The 16200-nt window shown below is 42.4% G+C and overlaps 3 protein-coding genes across 8 annotated transcripts in view; 2 read left to right on the forward strand and 1 right to left on the reverse strand.

Annotated features, from left to right (window-relative positions):
* LOC115163032 (spectrin beta chain, non-erythrocytic 4) overlaps positions 1–3447 on the reverse strand; it is a 63905-nt gene extending 60458 nt beyond the window's left edge. For 3 of the 5 annotated variants that reach the window (XM_029714613.1, XM_029714609.1, XM_029714610.1), the window contains exon 1: positions 2908–3446. The gene's annotated coding sequence lies outside the window, so the exon portion shown is untranslated. Of the gene's footprint in view, positions 1–2907 lie in introns of all 5 variants that reach the window. The other 2 variants (XM_029714611.1, XM_029714608.1) reach the window with 1 other exon arrangement.
* Positions 3448–4692: 1245 nt separating this feature from the next.
* On the forward strand, positions 4693–7455 carry LOC115163034 (flavin reductase (NADPH)). The gene is made up of 5 exons (XM_029714614.1): positions 4693–4901; positions 5670–5831; positions 6157–6246; positions 6351–6482; positions 6827–7455. The coding sequence occupies exons 1-5, from the start codon at positions 4817–4819 to the stop codon at positions 6979–6981; spliced, it is 624 nt and encodes a 207-aa protein (XP_029570474.1). The 5' UTR covers positions 4693–4816; the 3' UTR covers positions 6982–7455.
* A 1043-nt stretch (positions 7456–8498) lies between these two features.
* On the forward strand, positions 8499–10190 carry LOC115163035 (cell division cycle-associated protein 4-like). Of its 2 annotated transcripts, none has more exons than XM_029714615.1 (2): positions 8499–9041; positions 9217–10190. In XM_029714615.1, the coding sequence occupies exons 1-2, from the start codon at positions 9021–9023 to the stop codon at positions 10060–10062; spliced, it is 867 nt and encodes a 288-aa protein (XP_029570475.1). In that variant the 5' UTR covers positions 8499–9020; the 3' UTR covers positions 10063–10190. The 2 variants fall into 2 exon arrangements, with proteins under 2 accessions (XP_029570475.1, XP_029570476.1); XM_029714616.1 differs by having other exon boundaries at positions 8502–9041; positions 9248–10187.
* Positions 10191–16200: the final 6010 nt, after the last annotated feature.

The following is a 16200-nucleotide window of genomic DNA, read 5'->3' on the forward strand; positions in this document are numbered from 1 at the left end:
GTCTCCGCACCACGTGCTCTCACCACTGGTGTCCCCCAGGGCTCAGTTCTAGGCCCTCTCCTATTCTCGCTATACACCAAGTCACTTGGCTCTGTCATATCCTCACATGGTCTCTCCTATCATTGCTACGCAGACGACACACAATTAATCTTCTCCTTTCCCCCTTCTGATAACCAGGTGGCGAATCGCATCTCTGCATGTCTGGCAGACATATCAGTGTGGATGACGGATCACCACCTCAAGCTGAACCTCGGCAAGACGGAGCTGCTCTTCCTCCCGGGGAAGGACTGCCCGTTCCATGATCTCGCCATCACGGTTGACAACTCCATTGTGTCCTCCTCCCAGAGTGCTAAGAGCCTTGGCGTGACCCTGGACAACACCCTGTCGTTCTCCGCTAACATCAAGGCGGTGACCCGATCCTGTAGGTTCATGTTCTACAACATTCACAGAGTACGACCCTGCCTTACACAGGAAGCGGCGCAGGTCCTAATCCAGGCACTTGTCATCTCCCGTCTGGATTACTGCAACTCCCTGTTGGCGGGGCTCCCTGCCTGTGCCATTAAACCCCTACAACTCATCCATAGCGCCGCAGCCCGTCTGGTGTTCAACCTTCCCAAGTTCTCTCACGTCACCCCGCTCCTCCGCGCACTCCACTGGCTTCCAGTTGAAGCTCGCATCTGCTACAAGACCTTGGTGCTTGCCTACGGAGCTGTGAGGGGAACGACACCTCCATACCTTCAGGCTCTGATCAGGCCCTACACCCAAACAAGGGCACTGCGTTCATCCACCTCTGGCCTGCTGGCCCCCCTACCTCTGTGGAAGCACAGTTCCCGCTCAGCCCAGTCAAAACTGTTCGCTGCCCTGGCACCCCAATGGTGGAACAAGCTCCCTCACGATGCCAGGACAGCGGAGTCAATCACCACCTTCCGTAGACACCTGAAACCCCACCTCTTTAAGGAATACCTGGGATAGGATATAGTAATCCTTCTAACACCCCCCCCCCCAAAAAAAAGATATAGATGTACTATTGTAAAGTGGTTGTTCCACTGGATATCATAAGGTGAATGCACCAATTTGTAAGTCGCTCTGGATAAGAGAGTCTGCTAAATGAAGTAAATGTAAATATGGCTAGGTTATTTTCTGAATGCACACTTCTGTCATATCAGTAGAGATCGAGGCCCTTTATTGTATTTTAATGTAAAGACAATGGGTCCTATAGTCTGCTGTGTTCAAGGGACAGAAGACCCATAACACACACACACACACACACACACAAAACACCCGTTCTTGTAAGGCCTTTATCTGAATCAACTTCACTTATGTCTATCAGACGTTATACTGCGTCACATTTCCAGAAGTAGACCTATTGTCTATGCAGATTTAAAAAATTATCTGTAAATATCAATGGCGTGTATCAATCACTGTCTCACCACAGGAAAATGTAGCCTGTAGTGTCAGTTTGAATGGCTCGCATAGGCCTACCACGACAGCAGGCCTTGTCAAACGATTATTTTAAAAGTCATGCAACATTGTCCTATAAGACTGGATGTCAAAATATACTAACGTTAAACCATCAATTCTCATTTGCATTCAGAATGAAGTGGTTATTGACATCCCTTTTGCCTTTGCCCACGAACTTTGCTGAAGAGTCTGAATTTGACATTTTTGCGTCCCATGACAGATCAGTACAATGGACAGCGCCAGCGGTTGTAGCGTGACGTCACAGCACGACTCTGACTGTGTTGCAACCGATCGCTCCAGTCATTTCACAATTTAAACAGCTGTGTGTGACCAACATTAACAACACCGACATCCGTAGAACAGGTTACGCCCAGCCCTACGGTCAACAAAAAAGCTATAGTTCAGTGAACAGAATTTAGGCTTGATCCACACAAACGCTCCTCACATTAGATCAAGATTTCTCATTTCAAACCTGCATGATTAGGCTATCATTAATAGTAGTGCCTAGTGGTGCCTATCCAAGTTGATGGTGAGGTGGGCTACTACAGTGTCGACGCAGTTGTGCGCATGCCTGTGTGTAAGAAGCCAGGGCAAAAGAGGATATAAATGGCAGATATTTGGTTATGGAATACTGGCATGTTGTCAAGCTGCTTAACTCCCTATTGTGCAATCGCTTTTAACCTTAAAAATGACACATACTGTATGACCTGCATCCCTACCACCGCCGTCTCCTTGGTCCATACCGCACTTAGCCTATGATCACCGTCCGCTGCACCATCCCATATGAAGTGCATGGATCTTTTCTTTGGATTAACACTTTTAAGCAAGGAAGTGGCTGCATTAAAATGACATAGTCTATGCTATAATTGTCATATGGCTAATCTGCTGTTGGATAAAATTGCATTTCAATTTGGACTACTTTTAGTTAATGTAGTTGCGGTCAAATAACGTAGCCTAAGCTCCATATGGCGATAGACAACTATATGTACAAGCATGTTATTTAATGCCCTCTTAGGTTACTTCTTTCAAGAATAAGGCTCCATTGTGACATGCAATGAATGTTCTAAAATTGTCATACACTTATGTGCGTTTAATCATCAGGAACATGCGTGGACCAATACTAAATAATTAAACATTGTATAAGGCCTATCCTAACCTGTCCATATTTGCTATTCAAAGCCTGTGTACAAATTGTAGCCTAAATATTATGTTCGGCAAACACAAGTGATCTAAACAAAAGCAAATCCCTAATACCCAGCAAAATAAAACAGCATATAATACGGCCCTATTGAATCACTGCAGTAGCCTTAGCCAATGCAGGCCGGTGTTGCTGCATCTCCCACGAACACGGGCACCTCGAATTGTTCATGCTCAATGATATTTTAAATGTTTCTAAAAAAATAATATATATATATAGACATGCAGCCTATGCTACAACGACCTTACCTTAACCTCAATTTCAGATATGAGTTTGTTTTTCACCGAAATATACGTAAAATCAGTCGATGTGGTGCCAGTATCAATGAACCAGTGTGCAAATTATGAACAGAGCCTCGCGACGCGGTGTTTCTTCGCTGGCATAGTAGTCAAGTAGCCTATATCCTCAATCGAACTGTGGGATCAGTATGAAGATATCTGGCTAATAAAGGCAGATAATGCGGTAATTACATGTCAATTCCCTGCCGTGGCTAGTGGGACCACGCGACTGCCATGAAAGGTGTCTTGCAGCCAGGCTAAAATGCTTGATCAAATAATCCAAGCCGGTGGGCTCGGATATACTGTCCACTTGATAGCCTGCGCGCTCCCTCTCCCTCCAGTCGTGATGCCGCTAGAGAGAATTCGGCATTAGTGCGGCGAAGGAACCCACCTCCGTATAGCGAGAGAGAGAAAGAGAGGGGGGGGTCCGCACACACAAAATCAATGAATTCCAGTAATATTTTACCCGTTATAAATGGTGTCTAGGGTTTACAGATAGATATAGAGATGCACTAGAATGACTTTTTCTATCTCTATGAAAGTGTTTGAACGTGTTTGATGCCCCCCTTCTATTCCCCGTGGACATTTTTCATTTGAGAACATGTAGTTTGCAACTATTGGAGGTTAGTTCATGTCATACTGGGAAGTACCTTAAAACAAATGGAATTATTGGCAAGTAGGCATATTATTAAAAGTACATCCACATAGACTCACTGTATTACTGGTTATTAAACGGATAATAACGTTGATAACTACATTACAGCGGGGAGTATGAGGGCTGAGGATCCTGCAGCACCCACTGAAAAATCTGAATTAAAAGACAATATTCATTTTTAAAAAGCACACCCCTGAAACATCTATGGATAACTAAATAAAAGCTGTGTACCTGAAGTGACATCAAAATGTATCTACTTCAACCTACAGTAATTGTTCTCTCCTCGCTGATAAATTACATTAATGTCACCTAATGAAGAGCGTCTATGAAGGAAAAGTGGGCCTATGCTATTTAACGGAGGTGGTTCTCTGAACCGACTCTTCCCCCCAGCCACTGTATCGCCATTAGTCCGACGAGCGAGACTATGTGAACCACATGCACATAACCTTGCCAGAGACCTGAAGATGTGTAAGGTGAAGATGTCAGTGTGCTGCCAACAATTTAGCTTCGGCCACTGCCCCTGTCCCAATACTGGGCTCGAGCCAGTGATCCTCTGCTTCGCAACACACGACCGCTCTTCTCGACAACAGTACCAACTGTTTGAACTCAACAAAAGGCAGCGATTGGATAGCTCCATCGGCGAAATGCCAAGCTGCAGTAGCTGTTGAGTGAGTCTACGGCACGGTCTTAAATCCATTACAATAGCACCTCCCCGAACTAATGCCTGCGGGCTTTAGGTCAGTGGGCTACTACATTCTTGTGGCTCACAATGTGGATCACAGGGTACGGTTCGAATCCCAGTCAGTCACCTTGGTGCCATAACCGGATGGCTGTCGCGTGGTGGAGGAGGTTGAAGTGTAATGAAGGTGATTCGGCAAGAGGCAGCTTGGACATTCCTGCAATTAGGTCTCTTGACAGATTTTTGGAACTGCCAACCTTTCAGATCGTTGGATCTCCAAACAGAGAAAACAGAATACATTAGTTGAAATTCTCTAAAAATGAATATATATCCTGCACAATTACGGCCCTGTTGTGACTGTGTGCGTTTTCCTTTCATTGATGGGGCTGGGAGGAGTCTGTTGCGGAAGTGAAAGAGGCGTTTCTCAAAGTTTCTAAGTGGTTCATTCTGCGTGTATGTTTTCGGATACATTGTTGCACGCGATCCACAAAGTAAGAAGTTATAACGTTCTTCCGTGACCAGTGATAGTTTCGCAATCTGTTATTATGTCAGAATCGATCAAGAATGTTGCAATATTTGGGGCAACCGGAATGACCGGACTGGTGACATTACCACTGGCTGTTGCAGCGGGTAGGCAACGTTTCTAAATTACATAATTTACTCATTATTGTGGGAGATTATAGGTTATTTACACAATCCCTCATATATCAATTGCTGTGTAGCCTGGTCCAAAAGTGATCGGAGTGGTCTGCCTTGTTCCTAAACTATGCTGAACGTTATTCATCTGATTTCCTATGCAATGCTATAGGACAGCAGATATCTGTCATTAGCATATGCTATACTAGTGTAATTGGAAGTGCAATTTGCCACAGCCTTCCTCTGGGGGGAAAAAAAGTTCTTATATTTGATTCTATTTGTGTTTTTATTTTCTATTCTATTCCAATCTGATTTGTTCTATTCCGTGCTATTAATTACATCGTTTCAAAAATAATAGCAAACTTGCTAAAAGAAGCAGAAATAATTTGGCTTATTTGATTAACAAGGGTGTTCGTTTCCTTGCTCTGAGATCACGCGACAAAAGTGTTGAGTCATGCAAGTCGTTATGGTGTTCTGCTGACTGATGATTGGGATGAGTGCATTTTAGTGCGCGGCAGATACGCGATGAAAGTCCGCTGTCCGCTTATCGTGCTTATCCAGAACACTGGGATGGCCTAATCAATTCGACCCACAGCCATGCTCTAGAATTGAGAACCATTCATCAAAAATGAACTAATTGCCAACATTACATATTCCTCTCATCTTCATATTCCCATCAGACTGAAATACCTATGGATCATTGGTAGAGGATAAGATGAGTCAATAAATTCATAATGCTTCTTTGTACATCATTATCCACAGGTTACAATGTGACAGTGCTAGTGAGAGACCCTGCCAGGCTGCCTGCAGAACACAAAGCCTGCAGGGTGGTGGTGGGAGATGTCCTCAATAAGGAGGATGTGAAGAAGACCATGGAGGGTCAGGATGCTGTTATCATCATTTTGGGCACCAGGAGTGACCTCGGTCAGTTTAGGCAAACTTTCATTAGTAGGCTATAGGAATTTTAACTTAGTTAAAACACATGTTAAGTTGTCTGAATAAAACCAAGTTATAACAGATATGTTATACAAGGTGAAATATATCTTGAAGTGCAAATCAAAATGGAAGTGTTCAGGAGTCTCATTAAAATATGTTTTCTGTTATAAGTTAAATATGTTTTGTCATAATGTTCAGGGTGAGTTGCAGTAACTAACTGCACTAGGGGTTGCTGCACTAGGCCTACACATTTTAATTAATGCTTAGGCCAGGATAATGGCCAATATGTTCATGTTTCAGTTGCAATCCACAGGTCCCACAACAATGATGTCAGAAGGAACCAGAAACATCTTAGACGCCATGAAAGCTCGGGGGATCCGCAAAGTAGTTGGCTGCATGTCAGGTACAGAGGAATCTTGGACAGTCAGGGTCACAGCATCTTTCCAACTTCCAATAAACTACCATAAAGAAACCATATCCTTATATTGTCCCCCTCTCTCTTCAAAGCCTTCCTCCTATGGGACCGGTCTAAAGTGCCACCCAGGCTGCTGTCGGTCACAGAGGACCATGATAGGATGTACATGGTGTTGAAGGAGTCAGGGCTGGAATTCGTGGCTGTCATGCCCCCTCACATCGACGGTTAGTTGCCGCCCTTCCCCAATCAGTAGAAATGTAGTACTGTACTACTATACTGTAAGTGGTTCCAGTGATGACATGATAGGCCTATCATCCCTCCTCACACACTACCCACTGAGCAAAGACGTAAATGAAACGTCTATGCAATGTCGGTTCAATGTAATTTCATTGAAATTGCATGGAAACAACATTGATTCAAAGTGTGTGCCCAGTGGGTATGTACTGGATGGATTAGTGTTATTCAAGTGATATTAAACATTATAAACATATTGAGTAAAAATTATCTGAATATGTAATAATATTAGGTGCCTTATATTGCTGCTAAATATAAATGCTATTCCCAACAGATAATCTCCCTTTGACTGAGAAGTACACAGTGACAGAGAACATGCTGAAAGGGCGGGTCATTTCCAAATATGACCTGGGACACTTCTTCGTCAAGTGCTTGTCCATCTCTGACTGGGACAGGAAGACCGTTGGGGTTTGCGGGGAATACAGTTAACCCTAACAAGACAGAGCCCTCCTTTTTCCGTTTCCATAAACCACTTACCACAGCTGGCCTATCAGACACTGCAACTTAGATCTTATTTCTACAGGCCAATCTTTCTTGCTTGAAAGAAATGGCAGCTTTGGCTTTTGCTAATGTTTTGTAACTATTTTGTTTATCTTGGATATTATAATGTATGAAAAATGTAATATGTTAATAATCTTTATAGTTGTGTGTGGGTCTCATACTTTGTGCAGACTTTTTAATTAACTACATAGCCAATATCGTTCAAATATCTATTTTACTTTTATTTTGTATATGTTTTAACCCAACAGCAATTGAATGTTGACTGAGTATGTATGAGTGCAAAGTGAGTAATCAATTAGGCCTATGTGCTATTTGTAGCCTAGGTCCTACTTGTAGCCTGATCTTGTGCTGTGTCAGAATTTTATAGCTAGCGTTTGAAATAAAGAGTTTTTTAATACAAGGTAGTTGTGAGGTGGCAGTCTTTATGTGTCACATTCTCTATAAAAAAAACATGTCAACAATGTTTATCAGAGGTATTTGCTGGCACTATGTAGCTATTGAGGGTGAACAGCTGAAATTGAGCTTGAACCAAAGTCTGTGGTTATAGGTGAACTAGCACCTGACCTGTGCCATGAAAGTCTTAAAGGCTTCTTGGCAGAGGCAGTAGTACACTCACATACAGGGTCACTATTCCCCATCTCTAGTTACCATCATTTTCTCACATTGCCATTGACAGTTTTTTCTATTGTCTGTTTTTGGTCCATTTAGATTGTTAATGTAGATTGTATACAATTTTTTTAATAAATGTTATAGTTAAAAATGTTCATGTTTTACTGTGACTTGTTGTAGGCTCCTAAGTGGACCATAAGGTTAAAAACCAAACCAAATTAAGAAAACTAAACCAATAAACCAAACCAAAATAAACTAAAAACTAAAAAACGAAGTAACTCCGCCAGTGTCTCTTTTGGGTCACGTTTGCCGGTCCCAAGCCCGGATAAAGGAGGAGGGTTGGAATTGTGACAAAAAAAAACAAGGATCGACAGAAGAAAGTTCATTGGTAGTTCGAAACATATTTAGGGTGTTTTTTACTCACTTTTTGTCTCTCCCATGACATTATTCCTCTCTCCTACAGCGTCCATCACAATTACATGAACATGGCCAATTATACAAATTAGGCGATGACGTTATTTAGCTACTTTTAGGACAGCCAATAGCTACTTTCCTTACTGAGGAGTTGGCAACACTGATGTGAACACTTCAAACAAAAACTAAGAGACTGCTGGGACTACCCCACTGTAAACAACATTCCTTTATCTAATGCAATTCTGACGAGTTTGAATTTCTAATTTGGCGAATGAGACAAACATATTGGAAGCTTTCTGTTTAAATATAGAGACAAACAGGTTGGCATATGATGACTTGCGTAGCCTAATATCACAGTAGCATGGGTATGCAAAGCATTCAGTAACTTTTTGGGCAATGTAGCTCGTGACAGTCCATAGCTGGCTTTGTCAAAATAGCCTAGCCTATTGTAAACCCAAAGAAAATTGCTTGCTTATCATAAACTCATGTTTTTTTTATTGAAATACAAAACGTAATCGGGTCTAACGTCAATTCACAGGCACTCCTTCGATATAATGTTGTTTTTTGACGAAAATTAAAACGTTTCAGTTTGTCACTTTCACGAGGTTGGAGTAAGAATATGTTCAACTACTTAATACATCGGCTCGAATCTAGGTTATGTTTTTAGATTTCGAGAAAATTAAGAACTAAGAAATATTTTTTCACTTCCCTCATTGACTTGTCAAACCCCGGCCTGGTCTGTTTGGTCAGATTTTGGCAAGAGTGAAACCTCTCGCTTCGCCTCTTCTTCTCTGGTGAAACTTAAATCTCGGGCGGGAACGAGTTTACGTTTTAGTTTGCCGATGGGTTTTGTACCGAGCCGGCGAGCTAGGCAAACAAATAAGACATATTTGGACCTAACATCATTCATTACTTTTGTATATCGAAAAGATAACTGAAGACAGATGAACAGTTGCACACGACAGGTTTGTTGTTGTTTTGCCAAATTGCGACAAAGTAGGAAGTGGAGAAAACGCTAGTAATGTAGTAGCTAGCTTGCTAACTTACGTTAGCTAGCTACTAGCAATATTGCTAGTAGTTATTATATTCCCACACTGCAGTCATCTCACCATTTAACGTGTCTTGATGGGATCTCTAAAGATTCTTATCAAGTTTTGTGTTCTCCATCTAGCTAACTACGTTAGGTCGAGGAAGATGATGATGATATCCAAGGGACAGAAGCGCAAAGTCGATGATGTCGTGGGAGGCATGCGTAGCGGCACTTGGGAGAGCCAGCGGCAGTCAGTGCTTGGCATCACCCTCTTCAAGTACCACCGCGGGCAGGAGCTGATGGAGCCAAGTTTGCGCCGCTCCGTGTTGATAGCCAACACCCTGCGGCATATACACCTAGAAAACAAGCCTCCATATGGGTTAGTTAACCTGGCAGGACCAGTGCCACCCATGGTCCCATCTAAACCGTGTACCCACAGGGAGTCTGGTCTGGGTGTTGTAAACAGTGCCTCAGGTGTCGAGGACAAGAAGGATGTCTGGATGTCCTCAGAGAGTGACTTCTCCCTGTCAGGTGCTGTCTCCTCCATTCTGAAAGAACTAGACTTGACTGTCGATGGAGGGCTAGGTCCTCAGGCACCTCAGAGGACACCTTTCAGGTCCATTGAGAACCTACCTGGAGACCTGGGGCTCAAACAGAGCTCAGAGGGGTGTAGAACCTCAGAGGGGGTGGCTTTTGGTAGCGTGGAGGAGGTCATGTGTTCCAGCTACCTGCAGGATGGGAAACTAGATGAACTTTTCCATGACATCGACACATCGGTGTTTGACAAGGAGATGGGGGTTCGAGCACTCTCTGCTGCAGCCAGTGACGAGCTGCTTAAGTATTTACCCTCTCTGTCCTCCGTTCCGTCCGCTTCACCCTCTTTCTTCTCTCTCAACCAGAGCTTCAGGGACCTGAATGAGCTGGAGCACATCATGGAAATACTGGTAGAGTCTTGATCACCAGAACTTTGAGGAAATTAGGACATTATAAAGAGAACAAGACATTAGGGGCCTCCAATTGTTAGTAGTTACTGTCTTGTCTCATCGCTACAACTCCCGCACGGACTCGGGAGAGGCGAAGGTCGAGAGCCATGCGTCCTCCGGAACACAACCCAACCAAGCCGCACTGCTTCTTAACACAGCGCGCATCCAACCCGGAAACCAGCCGCACCTAGGCCAATTGTGCGTCGCCCCATGGGGCTCCCGGTCAGCTGCGACAGAGCCTGGGCTCGAACCCAGAGTCTCTGGTGGCACAGCTAGCACTGCGTGGCAGTGCCTTAGACCACTGCGCCACCAGAAACTCTGGGTTCGAGCCCAGGCTCTGTCGCAGCCGACCGGGAGCCCCATGGGGCGACGCACAATTGGCCAAGGTGCGGCTGGTTTCCGGGTTGGATGCGCGCTGTGTTAAAAAGCAGTGCGGCTTGGTTGAGTTGTGTTCCGGAGGATGCATGGCTCTCGACCTTCGCCTCTCCCGAGTCCGTGCGGGAGTTGTAGCATGAGACAAGACAGTAACTACTAACAATTGGATACCATGAAAAAGGGGGTAAAAAAAAAGAGAACAAGACATTGAAATTGAGTGTTTACTCTGTCCAGTTGATCACATAGTTTAATGAGTGAAATGCGCTATTTTTATACAAAAGAAGAAAAAGCTGAATGAGAGACTACCCTACTTTTTCTAGTAGTGGTGTTTTAAACGTAGTATTCTTTATGCCTAGCTATATCAAGAGATTATATTGTAAAATGTTACTAATAGCAAAGCAGTTCAGACTGATGTCTAAGAAATTCATTAGTGGATAGGTAGGATTGCCTCAGGCATCTATTTAATTGAAGGTAGATTACCATTTTTTTATGTGTAAAAACATTAACCTGAGGGGAAATGTCATCTTTGAAGAAATCCCCTTCACTGGTCTTACATTTAAGGGTTAATATTGAACACATTCTCACATCCTTCAATATCACAAAAGTACAACTGAACTACAATAATACTGCATTGTATTGGTCAGTATGTTCTGTAGTAGTAGTCTTAACTTGCCTAACCAGTATGCATAATTAGGCTACATATTGAGCTGTGTCACTAACTTACAGCTAGCTTTACAAGTATTACCTTAACCTGAGTTACTGGCTGTGAAATGTCATGGTGCTTACTGGTAGTTCAATATCAGGTTATATCAGCTGATTTCCTGATTTCCTCTAACATATAGAGGAATTCCTCAGTTTGGTTCTGTCGTGCGTGCAATGATGTCTAAGGGGAAAATAGTGTTTGCTTGCAGTATATTGGTTGTATTAATAACCCAACCGGAAGTGGTAGTTTCATCATTAAGGATTTTATTAAGGTCTATTGTGTGGCATTTTTAGAAAATGTCTAACCAGGGTCAGAAATGGTTCAAAGGATGAGTTATTTATAGAAAATTCATATTTAAATGTTCAGCTAAATATGTGATCTATATGTTACAAAATGGCAGTTTATATTTTTTATATTCTTGTTTATATAATGTATTTTGGCTCAATGCCCTGAAAAAGCAGATTATGCTGACATTTTACAATTAAAGACATGTAAGTGCACTGTCAAATTTATGCAAACACAATGTTTTGTTTTTTTATACATTCTAAAATGAAATGGGTTTGTGCCAATCTTTTCAAACAATGACACTTGTCTCAACTGCGCTACAGTACAGTAGATTCACACCTTCGGTGGGGACCCTACTGCAGAACACTAGCAAGCAGCCAGAGAAAATACTCAAAGTACCGTTCTGACCCCAAGTGGACATTGTCAGAACAATGCAAGTGCATCGCAACGATGCAAATGCAGGTGGAATTGTGCTGTTGAATTGTTAAGGTGCATGTGAAAATGTCATACGTATGTAATAACTGCCCATAATGTAATCGCTGCTAATGTAATAACTGTTGCATGTATAATGTAATAAATGCTAATGTAATACATGGCCAATAATTCATATATATCCTGAACGCATAGCGTAACATTAAAATTAGTAGATAGTGATAGCGCTGATGTCATCCAAGTATTCCTATGGAAAACTCCTGAAGGCTCATAAAGCAGCAAGCATTTTAATTTCAAACGTGCCCAGAGGTAGGATATGGAATCCCATTGGGTAATGAATGGAGGAACGTATAACGCAGACTGTTGACCAATCGCTTTCACGTTGTCAGGCTGCGTCACGCGGTTGCTAAACTAATTGTCACGCAATCCCTTCTCAAAGTCACGGTATGAGTCGAGAAACATGCCTATTTTCCTCGAAAGTACTTAATGTCGATTCCAAAGCTATACAATATTACAGATAGCAAGTTAAGTATCTCATATCTTGGAAAATATTTGTAATATTGTTGACGAAATTCATGCTAATGTTGGCTTTTTGAGCTAGCGCCCAACTGACTCCCATTCACTCCTTGTCCTATAATGGCCCAGCATTCACCGCGCGGCCCATTGACGTGGCATGGGCAACGGTTCTCATCTCCTCAAAAGTAGATCTGCCCTTACAAATCGATCTGCAGGTTGAACATGGTGAGATTGTAGACGCCTAAATTGCTAGTGCAGTTTGTTTAGGCGATTTTACAGCTAACTAGCTACTTTACATCCTGATATTGTCTTTGGAATTATGTGTAGCCAGCCCATAGAGCGAGCATTGCATTGTGGATTTTGTAGTCGACTTGAGCTGCAACAGATTTCCAGAACGATTTTCCATGTTGCTACCAACCTTATAATGCCAGAATGAAACATTTGTTCACCAAAAAATATTGTTCTCACATGTTAGTGTTATTTAACACTAAATTAAAGGAATTAGTGGTTTTGGGTGAATTGTTCTTTTTAACGTCTATGGCATGAGGGTGCAAGCTTCCTCATAGCCTGCCGGCCCGTGATTGGTCTGTGTTAGCACGTGGTCCTGTGCGATGACAATGTATAGTGAACACAAATATAAACGCAGCATGCAACAACTTCAAAGATTTGTACTGAATTACAGTTCATATAAGGAAATCAGTCAATTGAAATACATTAATTGCAATTCATTTAATCTATTGATTTTACATGACTGGGAATAGAGACATGCATCTGTTGGTCACAGATACCTTAAAAAAAAGTAGGGGTGTGTATCAGTAAACCAGTGAGTATCTGGTGTGACCACCATTTGCTTTATGTAGCACGGCACATCTCCTTTGCATAGAGTGGATCAGGCTGTTGATTGTGGCCTGCGGAATGTTGTCCCACTCCTCTTCAAGAGCTTTGATAAGATGCTGGATGTTGAAGGGAACTGTAACACGCTGTTGTACACGTCGATCCAGAGCAACCCAAACATGCTCAATGAGTGACATGTCTGGTGTGTATGCAGGCCATGGATGAACTGGGACATTTGCAGCTTCCAGATATTGTGTACAGATCCTTGCGACATGGGGCCGTGTATTATCATGCTGAAAACATGGTGATGGCAGCGGATGAATGGCATGACAATGGGCCTCAGGATCTCATCACGGTATCTCTGTGCATTCAATTTGCCATCGATAAAATGCAATTGTGTTCGTTTTCGTAGATTATGCCTGTCCATACCATAACCCCACCGCCACCATAGGTCACTCTGTTCACATTGACATCAGGAAACCTCTCGCCCACACGACGCCATACACATGGTCTACGGTATTAAGGCTGGTTGGACATACTGCCAAATTATCTAAAACGACATTGGAAGCGTGTTATGGTGGATACATGAACATTACATTCTTTGGCAACAGCTCTGGTGGACATTCCTGCAGTCAGCATACCAATTACACGCTCCCTCAAAACTTGAGACATCTTTGGCATTGTGTTGTGTGACAGAACTGCACATTTTAGTGGCCTTTTATTGTTCCCATCACAAGGTGCACCTGTGTAATTATCACACTGTTTAATCAGCTTGTTGTTATGCCACACCTTGTGTGTGGATTGATTATTTTGGCAAAGGAGAAATGCTTACTAACGTGTGGCTGTTTTGTGTGATGTATTGTCTACCTTTTTGCCCTTTGTGCTGTTGTCTGTGCCCAACAATGTTTGTAACATGTTTGTATAGTCATGTTGTGTTGCTACCATGCTGTGCTGTCATGTGTTGCTGCCATGCTGTGTTGTCTTAGGTCTCTCTGTATGTAGTGTTGTGGTGTCTCTCTTGTCCTGATGTGTGTTTTGTCCTAGATTTTTAATCCCAGCCCCCGGCCACACAGGAGGCCTTTTGCCTGTTGGTAGGCCTTCATTGTAAATAAGAATTCATTAACTGACTTGCCTAGTTAAATAAAAAGGTATGTAAACAAATTTGTGCACAAACTTTGAGAGAAATAAGCTTTTTGTGCATATGGAACATTTCTGGGATCTTTTATTTTGAAATATGGGACCAACACATTACGTTTACATTTTTGTTCAGTGTCGTAGTTAGAATGGATCACTATTTAATAAAATATCTCAATTTGTAGCGAACTTTCATATAATTCGTGGGGATTGAACTTGATCATAAACTAATTTGAGGCCAAAACGGGCGTCTAAAAAAGAAAAGTGGTTTGGCCGTTCTGGAGATCGTAATAAGCTTTCGGCACCGCTAGGTTGCTACGTAGTAACCGACCAGCAGAGTTCGTGACATCACGCTCCAGACATCAATAGTGTAATAACTTAAACCAATAATGTAATAACCTAAAATAACTATTTAATGGCATTAATGGTTATGAAGAAACATTTTGCATTTGCATCCATTGCCACAACAGACTTGCGGGGGGGGGGGGGTTACTATTGCGCTTCCATTTTGACCTTGCAAACATCCAGAGAGAGGGGAAAAAACGGCTCAATTTGAAGACACCTTTCAGTCATGCGATTAGACAAATTGTAATTATCACAAAAATATTCAATATGATTTTTACTCCTTATCCCAGGATAGACCAGGCTACTTTGCTTTAGAGATTAAACCAGACCCATTAAGATGAAAATGCCACCAGACTCATGTCAGACACTCACTCCGCTCACCCCACCCTTAATAACCCATTGGTCACTCATTCCGCTCACCCCACCCTTAACCCATTGGTCACTCACTCCGCTCACCCCACCCTTAACCCATTGGTCCAAGGCCAAAATCCATGTTTTTTCCCCTACTTTCAATTATCTGCCTTTACAATCCTCATGAGCCTCACATATGGAAGTGTTACACCTTTTCTTTTTCAGGTCAACCAATACAAGAAACATTTTAATACAAAGTTGCCTTCATGGCTCCATTTTACATACAGTTGAAGTCGGAACTTTACATACACGTAGGTTGGAATCATTAAAACTCGTTTTTCAACCACCACAAATTTCTTGTTAACAAACTATAAGTCGGTTAGGACATCTACTTTGTGCATGACACAAGTAATTTTTCTAACAATTGTTTACAGATTATTTCACTTATAATTCACTGTATCACAATTCCAGTGGGCCAGAAGTTTACATACACTAAGTTCACTGTGCCTTTAAACAGCTTGGACAATTCCAGAAAATGATGTCATGGCTTTAGAAGCTTCTGATAGGCTAATTGACATAATTTGAGTCAATTGGAGGTGTATCTATTTCAAGGCCTACCTTCAAACTCAGTGCCTTTTTGCTTGACATCGTAGGAAAATCGAAAGAAATCAGCCTAGACCTCAGAAAGAAAATGGTAGACCACAAGTCTGGTTCATTCTTGGGAGCAATTTCCAAATGCCTGAAGGTACCACATTCATCTGTACAAACAATAGTATGCAAGTATAAACACCATGGGACCACGCAGCCGTCATAGCACTCAGGAAGGAGATGCATTCTGTCTCCTAGAGATGAACGTACTTTGGTGCGAAAAGTGCAAATAAATCCCAGAACAACAGCAAAGGACCTTGTGAAGATGCAGGAGGAAACAGGTACAAAATTATCTATACCCACAGTAAAACAAGTCCTATACTGACATAACCTGAAAGACCGCTCAGCAAGGAAGAAGCCACTGCTCCAAAACCGCCATAAAAAGCCAGACTACGGTTTGCAACTGCACATGGGGACAAAGATCATACTTTTTGGAGAAATGTCCTCTGGTCTGATGAAACAAAAATAGAACGGACCATCGTTATTTT

This window comes from Salmo trutta, chromosome 26, assembly GCF_901001165.1.
Source record: "Salmo trutta chromosome 26, fSalTru1.1, whole genome shotgun sequence".
NCBI lineage: Eukaryota > Metazoa > Chordata > Actinopteri > Salmoniformes > Salmonidae > Salmo > Salmo trutta.

What these genes read in the sequence shown, in the direction of transcription:
- LOC115163034 (XM_029714614.1), top strand. Translation starts at nt 4,817, where the DNA reads ATGTCAGAATCGATCAAGAATGTTGCAATATTTGGGGCAACCGGAATG. An exon ending in AGTAGTTGGCTGCATGTCAG is followed by an intron (nt 6,247 to 6,350) that starts GTACAGAGGAAT and finishes CTCTCTTCAAAG; the next exon opens with CCTTCCTCCTATGGGACCGG. An exon ending in CATGCCCCCTCACATCGACG is followed by an intron (nt 6,483 to 6,826) that starts GTTAGTTGCCGC and finishes TATTCCCAACAG; the next exon opens with ATAATCTCCCTTTGACTGAG.
- LOC115163035 (XM_029714615.1), top strand. Translation starts at nt 9,021, where the DNA reads ATGAACAGTTGCACACGACAG. An exon ending in TGAACAGTTGCACACGACAG is followed by an intron (nt 9,042 to 9,216) that starts GTTTGTTGTTGT and finishes GGATCTCTAAAG; the next exon opens with ATTCTTATCAAGTTTTGTGT.